Source organism: Lygodium microphyllum, chromosome 25, assembly GCF_053477565.2.
Source record: "Lygodium microphyllum isolate KBCC chromosome 25, Lygodium_microphyllum_v1.1.10, whole genome shotgun sequence".
Taxonomy (NCBI): Eukaryota; Viridiplantae; Streptophyta; class Polypodiopsida; order Schizaeales; family Lygodiaceae; genus Lygodium; species Lygodium microphyllum.
Genome location: NC_141159.1, coordinates 49438421 through 49452703, shown reverse-complemented (window position 1 = coordinate 49452703; position 14283 = coordinate 49438421). Strand labels below are relative to the sequence as shown.

The 14283-nt window shown below is 39.7% G+C and overlaps 1 protein-coding gene across 1 annotated transcript; it reads left to right on the top strand.

Annotated features, from left to right (window-relative positions):
- Window positions 1–709: 709 nt before the first annotated feature.
- LOC148014207 (jasmonate-induced oxygenase 4-like) lies at window positions 710–3674 on the top strand. Its single transcript, XM_087666374.1, has 3 exons — window positions 710–1428; window positions 1557–1899; window positions 3167–3674. Exons 1-3 carry the CDS (start codon window positions 866–868, stop codon window positions 3404–3406), a joined length of 1146 nt encoding a protein of 381 aa, XP_087522500.1. The 5' UTR covers window positions 710–865; the 3' UTR covers window positions 3407–3674.
- The last annotated feature ends 10609 nt before the right edge of the window (window positions 3675–14283 follow it).

The window sequence follows — 14283 nt, the reverse complement described above, 5'->3', positions numbered from 1 at the left end:
TTTCTGCTCAATGTTAATGTATATTTACTAGGATTTGTAAATATTTCACTTATTTTTGTTGGGGTCAATAATCTATCTATTCATATATTGCATTAGAAGAAGAAATGTGCGATGTAGCAAGGGGCCCCACATCATGTGACATTTCTAGGTCAAATAACCATTTTTAGATTTTATATAATATGAAAATTTACCAAATGCCCATATAATGTGTGGAAATTCTCAAAATACTCTTTAAATTTTGAAGTTACCAATACATCTTTAACTTTTGAAACTGCTATGTTATTTTTCTAGTCCCTTAATTTCTATATCCAAGATTTATATTTGAGTCCCTTGAACAAAGTCACTTGTGAATGACTCAAGAGAATAGATATTTATCTTCATAACTCATAAAGCTTTTATGTGTAACATAAACTCTATAGAAATCACAAATTAACAAAAGGTAATGTTTTAAAATAGTTTTGTTGAACCACGAGGGGGAAATTTTTGAGGGGTATATAGTGGGTAAAATATAGATTTTTGACCAAATTAAAGGATTATATTGGGTACTTTCTAAGGGTATTTTTGTCATTCTTCACATTTGAGGAATATTTTTGGAATTTATCAAAAAGTAAGGTATACCTCGCACTATTTGAAAAAGATAAGAGGCATTTTGATAATGTGTCTATATGATATCCACGAATGTGCATATAAAGGACCCTGGGTCGTCCAAGGTCCTTGCGTCTCATCCTCGCATCCGATCTTTATAAGGGACCTTGGGTTGTCCAAAGCCCTTTCATCTGATCTTTATGTGCTGTAGCCAGCTGCTAATTATTGGACAGACTGCTAGTTAGAGAGTCCGTTTCTGGTGTAGTTGGATAGAGCCATCATGGCTGACATTGCCCCCTTGCCAGTGCCCCCCACCAGCCCTATTGCCATTGCAGCTCCAAGCAGACCCTGGGGTGTGGAGCCTGTGGAGCTGCTAGTGCAGAAAGGAGTCCAAGTAGTGCCGGAGAAGTACAAGAGGGAGTTCTCTGTCTCAGACCTCGTTACACCTGATATCAGTAGTCCTGATCATGATATTATTGATCAAGAGGAGCTGACCATCCCCGTGATAGACCTGAGAGGGTGGGATGAGTCCTACATGGAGGAGGTAGTTGCAGAGATCAAGAGAGCTTGTGAGACCTGGGGGTTCTTCCGGATTGTGAACCATGGAGTGCCTCCTTCGCTCATGGACAGGATGATGGAGGCGGCCAGGGGGTTTATGGCCTTGCCTGTGGAGGAGAAGGCTGGCTATGCTGCTGAGCCGGGGACCATAACTCAAGGTTATGGGAGTAAATACATACTGGAAGAAGATAAGGTGCGGGACTGGCGAGATTACTTGTACCTTTTCCTGCAGCCGCCTTCTATGAGAGACTACAGTCACTGGCCGGGCAACCCTCCATCCTTCAGGTACTGGGCTTAATAATACCTAGCTGATGCCATGCCATGGCATCAGCCATGGAATTATTAATGATAAGTTTATAATTTACATGCATTAGTCGAATATCTATCGATCTGTGCCTGCCTGCACCATGCAGGGAGACGATGGAGGAATACAGCGCGGAGGTGAGGCAGCTGGCGGGGAGGCTACTGCGGGTGATGTCGAGGAGCCTGGGGATGGACGAGGGGTTCATCGAGAGGGTACTGCGGGGGCCGGAGCCTGATTACGTTCAGAAGATGCTCATCAATTACTACCCGGCGTGCCCTCAGCCGGAGCTCACGGCGGGCTTCCACAAGCACTCGGACATCGGCGCCCTGACGGTGCTTCTGCAGGAGGAGGGGGTGGTGGGACTGCACGTGAGGCACTATCAATCCGGCTGCTGGATCCCCGTCGAGGCTCTCAAGCACTCCTTCGTCTGCAACGTCGCTGACCAGATCGAGGTCTCTCTCTCTCTCTCTCTCTCTCTCTCGCCCGCGTCCCCCCGGTCCACCTGCCGCGACTTCCGTGATCTCTCCTCTTTTCTTCAGAGTCCAGACCTACATACATACCATACAGTAGCATTAATTTTTGATAAAATTTTATTGAACGCTATTCAAAGAGAAGGTAAAAACCCCCCATTTGAAGACAGAAATTCTGAGGCTGGTTACACACCAAGTAATGGACGACCAACCCCCAGTTCCCCCCCCCCCCCCCTCCCCGAGTGTGGGCACACACATTTTGAAACTGGCCACAGACATGGGCGTCATATCTTTACACACCAAATGGATACAGTTTGTAAAAAAATAAAAAAAATAAACTTATAAATCTTTTGATTGGTTGCAAATGCAAAAAGTGCACCCTTGTCCGCCACTTTACCAAGTGGCCAGGGGAGACTCCCCGTCCAAAAGTAGGCGGGGAGTTCACCTGTTTAGCAGGTAAACAACAGGTCATGTCCTCTCCAGTGTGTAAAGGACTGCGGACGCCAACCCTTAAATAAGTGTTTTGATTGGTTAAAGCTAACAAAATGGGCGTCCCTTTTTTGGTGTATAATCGGCCTGAATACAAACACACCAGTTCGCCAATGGGCTCGAAGCCTAGTGGTTTGAGCGTGGGTCGAATATTGTGGATGTGTGAATTCAAACCCTAGGTTCCACTTCTCAATAACCTGAATCATTCAAACATGCATTCAAATCCCCTTACTTGCCAAAAACATATGAGGTCAAATATCATTCTCTTGCCCTTTTTAGTTATAAGGCACACACGCATGCTTGGAAACATCCACACACATATGAATGCATATGTACAAAGACACTGACAACAATGAAATGTCAAAACAAACCCTATCACATATGCATGCATATGTACAAAGACACTCACAACAATGAACTGTTAAAACAAACCCTATAAAATGAGGGCTCTAAGATGTGGAAGCTCTTATACACAAATAATGAAGACACAAAAGAGTATTACGATGTGAACAATATGCTTATAGGTCCATCTGAACACCAATAAAATGAGGAGCATTTTGGTGGTATCAATAGGAATTCTTTATGTTTTAATGTCATTTTATGAAATATAGACACTACAACAAGTAGTGATGTAAATTTTAAACTTTAGCATTAGATCCTTTTCGTTTCAATTGCCCAAGATGGTTTCTATCAACGTTAGTACAATGACTTCATGAGGATGCTTTCTGAAATCACTTGACAAGTCATTTGTCTCTTGCAGATCTTGACTAATGGAATGTACAAAAGTGTAGAACATCGTGCTGTTGTCAATAAAGATATGTCACGAATCTCCATTCCACTCTTTCATGATGGAGCTCCTAGTGCAATAATTGGCCCAGCACAAGAGCTCAAGCAAGGGCCAATATATAAGGAGGTTATGTTTAGTGACCACGAATACGCCTTCTATGCACATGGAGCAAGAAGCAAGAGCATTGTTCAGTCATATATAATAGGGAAGTAGTCACTCAAGATGAATGTGTTTCCCATTTCTTATATAGCTCAAATGTTTCATCCTATGCAATATCTGCACACTAAATATTCCTTACTATAGAATACAAAAGCACTTAAGCATCCTCCACTTTGCAACTTTGGAAATGTCCATCTATATATTTTTCTCCTAGAAATTTCTTAGTGGAGGCTAGTATGCACCAAAATTCAATATGATCCCTCTATGCTCATTGAAAAGAAAAACATGTATGCTTCCAATCATATTAATATATCATTATGTACATCTATGTTCTTATAAAGTAACTTGAAGCTATCTAGTAGTCATACTTGAAGCTTAGCACTTGTAGTACACATCTTTCATTTTGTAATCTTTCATATATCTTTTTATCCTATTTTAATTTCAATTCTTCCAATTTAGCATTGTCTAGTCTATAGATGGTCCTTTGCAATATGAAGATCACTATGTTCTATTTTCACATATATGTTCACAGAAGCATAAAGTAAAAAAGAATCCATGTTAAACATTTGATAGCAACAATCATGGTAGACGAAGAAAAAAGACAAGGAGGAGAAGCATGTTATCTCAACATAAAGGGGGGAGGATGATTTTATAGTGGGAAGGGAGGCAACAACCCTAGCTTTTCCCCTTCTTTCCTCATTCTTTCCTCATCTTGCTCCCCTTTTTGTGACGATTGCTAAAAGAATGGGGGAGATACAAAATTTTAAATAAAGTCAGCTAAAATTCTAAACCTCTTACTATTTTAGTTCTTGTACACACATAGTGCTCATTGATGCAAGGGACCATTCGTTATTATAGAGTTGATATACAAAGAAAGTTAAATACAAGATGCAAGTTAAATTTGATACATACACCCTTTTGATCTTAGAGAAATCAAGATGTCCTCATACCAACAATAAATTATTTAGCGTATTTATGAGCCCATTTGAAAGGGTGTTTAAAATCAAGTTAAAGAGGACATTGCCTAAAAGCAAGATTATAACTACATTTATGAGATGTCATAAACATATTTATACATATCTTTAAATTAAAAGTGATTTTATAGGTGCATTTATGTTCACATTTAACGATCATTGTGAACATCGACTTAAACATTCACTTGATGGTAAGATATTAAATGACACAAACTAGTCATTTTGAATCCTTTTTAGTTATGTTAAAAGAGAAAAGAGAGGGGAAAGGACCTAGTGGAAAAAAAATGTGAAGACACAAAAGAGGAGCCATTTTGTTCCATCTCCAAGTAAAGAAGGGTTGTGTGTATCAATAAGGAAGAGGAAGAGATTTTTCTTTATATCCAAAACTGTATATGAGTTTCACCCTTATCTTCTTCTTCTTCTTTTTCTTCTTATTTCTTCTTTATATCTTATCTCAAAACTTCCTTGAACAATGTGGATGTTTGCTCTCCTTTCTCCCCTTTCTTTTGTTTAGGTAAAGGCCAATGTGATTGTTCACTGATCTTCGGTAACCCTAACTATATATGTATACACTCATTCTTTATTCTTTGAGTAATAAGGCAATAATGTGCTAATCACAAGTGCTATTGGAGGGACCACAAATAGAGCATTGTTTGTGTGTGTGTATGTGTGTGTGTGTGTGTGTGTGTGTGTGTGTGTGTGTGTGTGTGTGTGTGTGTGTGTGTGTGTGTGTGTGTGATCTCCATTCTCTTTGCAACTCTAACAATTGGTGTTAAAGTAGGAGGGAGCCTCCAATCAACTTGCCAATAGAAATCTTCACAATCTTTGATTTGGAAGAGATTTGACATGTGTGAAAAGATTGACAAAATCTCAAAGACAGCCAGTAGGATTAGTCTTCTTCCTTTTTTAGCCAAGGTCATTTCGAGCTTTGTTTTTTACCTAAGTACCTAAGTACTACATAAGTTGGTTCATGTGTTTTTACAATTCTACACTGATTATTTAGAAATTGCAAGATGCGTCAAAGTTTACATTGTCCACCATAGAGATGTTGTATATAGGTGCAATAAATTGGGAAGAAATATTATTGTAGTAAATGCTTAATCTAGATATGTCTTTACTATCTAGAACAAGGCACTATAGCATTAAATAACTTTGTCCATCTATTTTATTAGGCTAAAGGCACTCTCATACACACCCCTAATCATAGCCTAACACTTGAAGCATCAAGGCTAGTGGATATTTTTGGGCTAAAATAGACACTCAAAGTATAACATATGATACTATATATAGTGATGTAATAAAAATTCACCTTATTATTTGCATGTGGATACTACAGGTGAATACTTATGCTTGTCTATAGGTGAGAGAGGCATTATGTACATGAGGAGTTGCTTCTAGATGAAAGGTGAGAAGGATCGAAGCTTGCACGGGAGAGCTATGGCAGGATAGCAAGAGCAAGAGAGAGAGAGAGAGAGAGAGAGAGAGAGAGAGAGAGAGAGAGTCACAATGTGGGAACTCCAACAATCACAATGTGTGACTGGCCTTTCCTTTATTCATCTATCACTAAAAGAATAAAGAATAAAGTGACGGTAATGGGCACCCGTCACCTGCAATGTGCTGGTGCGGGTACTGTCAGTGTAGTAATACATGGGCGGCTAGGCAGAGGCGCCTTTACCCCCAACAACCTCCCACTTAAAGGCGAATTTTCCCCAATGAGGAGTGAAAAAGAAAAAGAAAATACAGTACAACATGTACACATGTACAACAGGATGAGGAAAGACATCACCTCATCCCACACCCATCAATCTCCTGAGGAAGGCAAAGTGCTCTGTAGAGAGGCTTTTGGTGAGCAGATCTGTAGGATTCTAGTTTGAGAAGGTCAATAGACTTGTCCTCAATGACCCCACGTATTAAGTGATACCTCACCTCAATGTGTTTCATCTTCGCATGGAAGATCGGATTCTTGGCTAGTTAAATAACACTCATAGAATCTGATTGCAATGTAGGGATAGCATCAATACCAAGGTCATGAACCAAATGGCCTAACCATATGGTCTCCTTGCAAGCCTTAGTGGTTGCAACATACTCAATCTCAATGGTGAAAAGAGTCGTACACTTTTGCACCCTAGACATCCAAGAGGCAACACCTCCAGCATAGGTGAACACATAGCCAAAAGTGGACTTCCTACTATTTGCATGTCCTGCATAATCAGAGTCCAGCATAGCTAACTAGTTCTAGATACGTGTTTCTTAACATGGTATCAGAGCCATGGCCAAGCTAGTTGGCTAGTGTGTGTGCACTTTCCCAATCTTCCTCTCTCCCATTCTCCCATTCTCTCCATCTCTCAAAGTCATCCAATGTTTTCTCTTCATTTCAAGATTAGGAGGTTCAAGTATTGAGGTTTTGCCAAGTTTTTTGAAAGTGTTACAGTCTTAAAAATCGTGGAGAAGAGATAAAAGCTTATTACAAAGGGTCATCATCCTTGAAGCATAGCTCTTCAATCTAATTAGAAGTGCATACAAGGCAAAAGAAAGCCATAAAGAGCTTCAACGACCTGGCAACTTAATCTGACCAAGCGTGACTTTAAGCTGATGCACATAAGATATTGAAGTCTACTGGATCTTGACTCCTGTGCCAAAAAGTACAGATGGTTTTTCATCCACACAAGAGATTAGAAATACGTTCAGAATTTCAAACTTGTATTCGAACAAGAGGAGTCAAGTAGGAAACAAAATTTGAGAGAATGAGCTTACCGTACACATACAATGCCCTTGCGAGCTCCTCAAGTAGCCTTTTAGAATCATCAAAGTACAATCAACACACTCTCATTTATAGGCTTTGCGAAAACTTCATAAATGCATCTCTGTGAGGCGAAGTCTGTGAGGACCTCTTCAAACGGTGCTATGTCATCATCTTACTACTATTGGTGACAAGGATGCAAACCTGGGGTGCCCTCTGCCTAAAGGAGCTAGTGGGGATGGCAAGGAGGAATTGATTGTAAAGCTCACTGATAGCGGTCTCTCCAGCCACAATATTGTACTAAACAACAAGCTGGAGCCATTTTTGTAACCTGTGAAAGCCATTGTTAAGGCACGATCATTGGTGTGAATTGACGCTGACCCATCGAATGCAAAAGATGATGCCATTTTAATATATTAAACCTTATCATTAAAGGTTTTGAAGTCTCCCTATTAAATCCCTATTCACACATTTTTTTATCCATTTTTAAATTCATACTAGCCCTTTCTTGAGAACCTCATTCACGCACACCTCTAGTTGCATTCAAACCTTCACTTAAATTCAAGATCAATTCTTGAAATTGTAATTGGGATTAGACACTACCATTGAGCAAGATTGCCAATCGGTAAGAACTTTTCGGATTTGAAGTGATGTGGTTACACCATCATAAAATGTCCAATGTCAATAAAATGTCAAAGCCATTGCACTATTCATAAAATCCCAAAATGCATGTATCCCAAGACCAATGTAATGAATCAATGCTATGTATGTCAAAGAAAGCTTGACAAGACAAGGACATCCATTTGTAAAAGCATGAAGCAGAAAGAATGTGTCAAGAATACTAAAGTAAAAAGCACGTACCACACATCAACAAAAGGGATAAGGAGCACAACAAAAGCCAAGGAGCATGAAGATAAAGAAGATCAAAGATTGGAGCTAAAGACCAAGAAGAATATCAAAGGTAGCCAAAGAAGTAATTGTTTTCCCATAGTGGTTTGTGTTTCCCATAGTGGATATAAAAACCCTACCAAGAATGTAAAGTTTCAAGCCTTAAGTTGACTAGGCTGCCAAAGAGCTAGTCTCCTAGTCCATGTTTACGTGCAGGGGGGGCAAAAGCCAGCAAGGGTAGGAATTCATCATTTGAGGGGAGATGTTGAGAAATCAAAAGATGTATGCCCATAGAGGCTGAATGTGTGCCCAAAAGAGGCTTGTCCATAAGTGGCTTTGTATGGAAAATATGAGAAAAGATGTATGCTCTAATATCTCTAGGAAGAGATATCCAAAGTCCCATAAGCACAGAGAAGAAAAGTAGTACTATCCATAAAGCTATAAAGGCATGTACTTGTTGACACTCATAACTAGGTAATGAACTATCAATTTGAGTTACTCAAGACTGTCTTTATGAGTCCAAGCTAATCTATCTTGGCACCTAATTCACTTGAGTTACAATCTCTCATTCTGATAATGTATCGTGTATTTGATTTGCGTCCACCATAGCTAACTAGCTCTAGATCTGTGTTTCTTAATAGAATCTTGGCCATCTTGGCCCTCTACTCATCTGTCTGCAGACAATCGGCTTGTGATGCCTTCACATAAGAAGGCTATGGATAGCCAATAGGCTTCATGTCCTGCATGCGGAAGCGCTCAAGGACTTTATGAATGTACTCCCTCTGTGAGACAAGTAGAGGAGTCCCTGGTGCTTGTCATGTCTAATGTACATACGAAGTATGTGAGAGGCATGTCCCAGATCCTTTATCTCTAAGCTCTTCTTGAGCTTTCCTTAATAATAGCATTTCATCCACATAGAGCACTAAAATAAGCAAAGATCCATCACAAATTTTCTTCCTGTACAAGTACACATCCATAGCACTATGGCTATAGCCCTTTGACTACATAAAAGCATCAAACTTATGGTACCATTCCCTAAGTGTCTACTTCAAGCCATAAAGACTTTTCTTCAACCTGCACACTAGGTGGTCCCTGGTGCCAGGCTCTACAAAGCCCTTAGGCTGCTCCATGTAAATCTCATCATGCGAATCTCCATGTGAAAATGTCATCTTGACATCCATTTGATACAAGTCCAAGTCAAGTTGTGAAACTAAGGCCAAAACCAAGCAGTTATCTTAATCATAGGAGAAAAAACTTCATCAAAGTCAACTCCATCTTCACGTTTAAAACCCTTAGCAACAAGTCTTGCCTTATAAGTTGGCTTGGGGTGTCCAGGGTTACTCTTCAACTTATACACCCATTTGCATGGTAGAGCCTTCTTGCTACTGGGCAAGGACACCAAATCCCAAGTCTTATTCTTATGTAAGGAGTCTATCATCTCACACTGCATAGTCCTCTCCTAGGAGTGACTATCATCCCTGCGCATAGCCTCATCATAAGTGAAAGGCTCTCCTACATCTGTAACCAAGACATAATGCATCGAGGGCTGAAATTTGTTAGGGGGCATCTATAGAAGGTTGCATTGCAGGCTCTACTATTTGCTCAACATTTTGTCCAACACCCTGGCCATGAGTACCTACTACTGCTGTTGCAGGCTATCCAATGGGCTGTATGAGAGCTCATGGCTCCTCCTAAAATATAACCATGCATATCTCTAATATCTTCTTAGGTTTCCCATGCGTATTTTCTACATGGAAGACTACATCATGGCTGCGGATGACTTTTCATGCCTATGGATCCCATAGATGGTAGCCCATCTCTCTTGCATCTCCATAGCCAAGGAATATGCATTTAACACTCTTAGGATCCAACTTGTTTTGTTCTTGGGCACATGGAAAAATGCCTCACATCCAAAGACACATAAATGCGCATAAGAGGGAGGCTTTTGTGTCTATACCTCCTCTATGACTTGGAAATAAATGGCGGGCAGGGTGATCTATTAATGATATGCACGGCTGTCATAACTGCCTCAACCCAAAAGTGCTAGGGTAGGCCTACATGGCTAAGCATACTATGAACCCTCTCTTGGATGGTCCTATTCATCCGTGTAGGGGTGGTCAAGTGATGCTTAGTACCCCTCTCATCACCCATTTTTTGTCCTTAGGCATTTCAACCTATGTCCAAAGTGGTTTTTGGCCAAAGCAAGCCATCTTTGAAAAACTGCCAATACATCGAACTTTTGCTTTATGGGATAAGCCCATACTTTATGTGAAAAATTATCTATGAAAGTAACAAAGTACTACACACCACCCATAGACTCATAGGGCATGGGCCCATAGACATAATAATGAACCAAAGCCAAGGGCTCACTCATGCATGACATACCAGACTTCTTATGCATAGACCTAGTCTGCCTGCCATAAAGACAATGATCACAAGAATCAAAATGAGAATAGTCAAGGGGCGGTAAGTATTGCAAACCAAAAAGAATTTTCATTCCCTTAATGGACATGTGCCCCAAATGGGTATGCCAAAGAGATACATGAGGTAAAGACCCCACAAACAAAGCATGATCAACTATAGATAAAAAAACAAATAAGGGGTAGAGACTGCTAGCCTTGGCACCTCTCGCAAGCACAAGCCTACCACGAGTAATCTTCCATGTAGAGTCTCTAAAAGATATATGATATTCTGCATCATCAAGCTATCCAATATACATGAGACTGTGTATCAATGCAAGTACATGACGTACATCGTGCATAACAAAACTCCTGTCAGAGAATAAAACTGTAGCCTAACATCACCAATGGAGACAATCTCAAGAGATTCTCATCACCTAAGAGCACAAAACCCGAAATAGAACTGTATGAATGGAATCGCTCTCAGCAAGGTGTCACATGAAAGGACGCACCTGAGTCCAAGAGCCAACATTGTGCATACATAGAATGTATCTCTATCATTTGTGAAGCACTACATGAAGCTACTACAAGGATATAATCCCCATCACTATCAAGCATATCAAAGGCAATCAAATACATACCAAAGTACATGTAAACGGAGATCCAAAATGCTAAGCAAGACAGAGCTCAAGCTCAACAATACATATGGGAGCAATGTCAAGCTCCAAAGCATCAATACATCATGTAAAGCTTCCAAGACATAACATGATTGATTGCACTAGGTATAAGAAACCTCTAACAAAACCACTTCAGTCTTGAAGTTTCCAGCATACATTCATTGCATAAAATTGAGTATTTTTCAACTCAAGATCAGCCCAAAATGAGGGCAAATTTAGTAGGTATACATTCCCCAAACATCCGACATCAACCATAGGCATTCGGGCATCATCAAATAGCCAATGCTATCCAAGCATAAACATAAAGTGCTGATGTAACACTATTTTTGGCTGCATGTGGACTATGAAAAACAGTCGTGGACTGAGGTCAATTAGTCCATAAATCAATACCAATGATAAACCACCAATGCCGAGAATCAAGGGGGGGCTCCCAAGTGCCAAATGAAGTGTTTTCAAATTGCCAATGAGGTAGGGCTGAAGTGAAAAACAAATTTTTTTGTAGGTCTTCAAGCTGGTGCAAATAGGGCTGATGTTGCTGGGTATGCTGCTAGTCCACGTGGAATTAATGGGGTGAAAGGAGGGCTCAATTAGGGCTTAAAGAAGGCCTATACAAAACCTTGTCAAGCCTAATCAAAGCAATAGCCAAGATATGAAATGGGGGAGCTCCAATGGTTGGCAGAGCTATGGCTACCTCTTCCTATTGTACACTCCAAACTAAAATAAACGCTCAAAAGAATGCTTCAATACCTCTGAAGGAATGCCCTAAGGGTGCTCAGATGGGCCAGGTAGGGGCTGGGGAAGCCGCAAAGCTGGAAGGAGTCGAATATGGTTGCCGAGAGAATACACCAATGGTGTAGGGATTCCATGGGATACTCATGGAGTCACGAACCACGCTTGAGTCTTAAACAACCATGCTCTGATAGCAGTTGAAAGGTGAGAAGAATTGAAGCTTGCATGGGAGAGTTATGGTGGGAGAGAAAGAGTAAGAGAGAGAGAGACTCACAATGTGGGAACTCCAATAGTCACAATGTGTGACTAGCCTTCCCTTTATTCATCTGTCACTAAAAGAATAAAGAATAAAGTGATGGTGATGGGTGCCCACCACCTGCAGTGTGCAGGCATGGGTACTGTCAGTGTAGTAAAACACGAGCGGCTAGGTGGAGGCGCCTTTACCCCCAACACTAGATGCATTGGATAACAAGATATGAGTTTTTAAAACTACAATGACCTCTTCATCTATGTAATATGATATCAGGAGGTGGAAATTGAAGATGAAAGTGAACTCAAGGAAGATGAACCTATTTGATTAAATAATATCATGTCACACCAGCATATGTATAAAAGATGTTGAAACTTGTATTTTGTTAATCATTCATTAATACAAGATTACAATCTCTATGTCTCACCTTCTCTCAACTTTCGTGGCTTCTCTCACCACTCTTCTATCTTTCTAGTCTTTCTCTCTCCTCATTAGTATTTATTTCTCCTCTTTTCTCTCTTTTGCACTCTTCTCTCTCCTCCCTAGTCCTCTACTTGGCAAGTGGTATCATAGTATTTGTCTTTAATTCCATCTAGTCACATTCTAACCAAGATTTTCCCATTTAGATAGTCAATCCAAGTTACTGAGGTTTAGGTTATACAACTCTTCAAGGAAATGGTGTAGAGACCAAGGGACCTTCAAGTGTAGAACAGTCTAGTCAAAGCTATTTCTAGGATACAGAGGCAAAATTAGAGGTAAGATAGACAAGTCTTGGGGGGGTCAGTCATGAATATATGCATGTATGATATGAGTTCAAAATAAGGGATTTTAAAAATATCATTTTAATACATTTTTTACATATAGAAGGGTATCATATAAAGGCGTTACTTACAAATTGAATAAAAAAAGGGTTGTGTTTTATTCAAGAAAAATTCATGGATAAGGATATTTATAAATAGGCCTTGAATGTATGTGACATAGAGGATATATATATAGTGAATCCCCGAGAGACAAGTTAGTAAGTTATCACCAAGATACATGCTATTTTTAAAGGTACTTTGGTTAAAGAAGAGGGTGCAAGAGACGCTCAAGGTTTAGACTCCATTTACTTTTGCAAAAGTCTTTCTCTTTCTTCTTCCTACAAGCTTTCGTTTCAAGCTTTTATAGTGGACAACCATTGATCTCTTCTCCTACTCAAATAAAGCATGATCTCTCTCTCTAACCTTGGGGAAAACATTCTTCACTACTTGCCAATCATGCCTAATAGCCCTGGATTTTGTGCCGCATTTTGCATCAATTCTCTACTCTCTCTATAGACATTGGTAGCCATTCATCTCACTATTATGCTTCAAATGCTTCATCAACCACAAGTTACCTTCATCTTCTAAGTGATTTGGCTCCCTCTCTCCTCTTCTCTTCAAAAAACCCTACATCATAGTAGGGTAGCCATAGCCTCAAGCTTGGAGCTTTCATTTTCTTCAACATTTGTCATTCCTCGAGCTCTTCTTCATGAAGCTTTGTGACATCTAATGGAATCAAAGAGGAGTACAAACAATGAAGTAAGCTTCATCTTCATCATTGATTAAGCTAAATATTCAAGTTGAATATGTTGGGACAACAAGTCATTTAACCATAAAATCTTATATCATGCTTGAACAAGCTTCTACTTCAATTATTTACTCTCTTCCTTGAAGCATTAGCCACTATTTCACTCTTGTTGAATCTTCTTGGAGCTTCCAAAATCCTAGCTATGGGAAATTCAAGACAACATGCATATTTTGATCAATTCTTGAAGATTTGAGAGGGAATTTGTTCTCATTGGGCCTTAGGAAGTTGAAAACAAGCATCTACATTCATCATTGAGTTGACATCGGAGCTTCTTGGCAAGATAAGCAAGCAATTTTTTCATTCCAATTTGGAGAAAAATAGGGCAATCAAAAATTTAAATTTAAGCTTCAATGAGGCTCAATCCATGGGGGTTATGATGTATAATTCAATTCAAGAAAGGTGAGAGCAAATCTATAGCATCAAGATTTGACCAACATTTAAGCATATTATCAAGATTGGTAGCATTCTTACTCTCTTGGATACTTGAATGTATGGTATCTTCATCAATTCTTAATCTACATCAAGAATTAGCACTTCTTTATTACTCAAAGGCTCTTCTCCACAATGATTGAAGTCTTTTACTTAAGCATGGAATTCTTATAATCCATTGGAGAATTCTTCATTACTAGAAGCTGAAGACACAACTGACCAAGCATTATATGGGAC

What these genes read in the sequence shown, in the direction of transcription:
- LOC148014207 (XM_087666374.1), top strand. Translation starts at nt 866, where the DNA reads ATGGCTGACATTGCCCCCTTGCCAGTGCCCCCCACCAGCCCTATTGCC. An exon ending in GGCAACCCTCCATCCTTCAG is followed by an intron (nt 1,429 to 1,556) that starts GTACTGGGCTTA and finishes TGCACCATGCAG; the next exon opens with GGAGACGATGGAGGAATACA. An exon ending in ACGTCGCTGACCAGATCGAG is followed by an intron (nt 1,900 to 3,166) that starts GTCTCTCTCTCT and finishes TGTCTCTTGCAG; the next exon opens with ATCTTGACTAATGGAATGTA.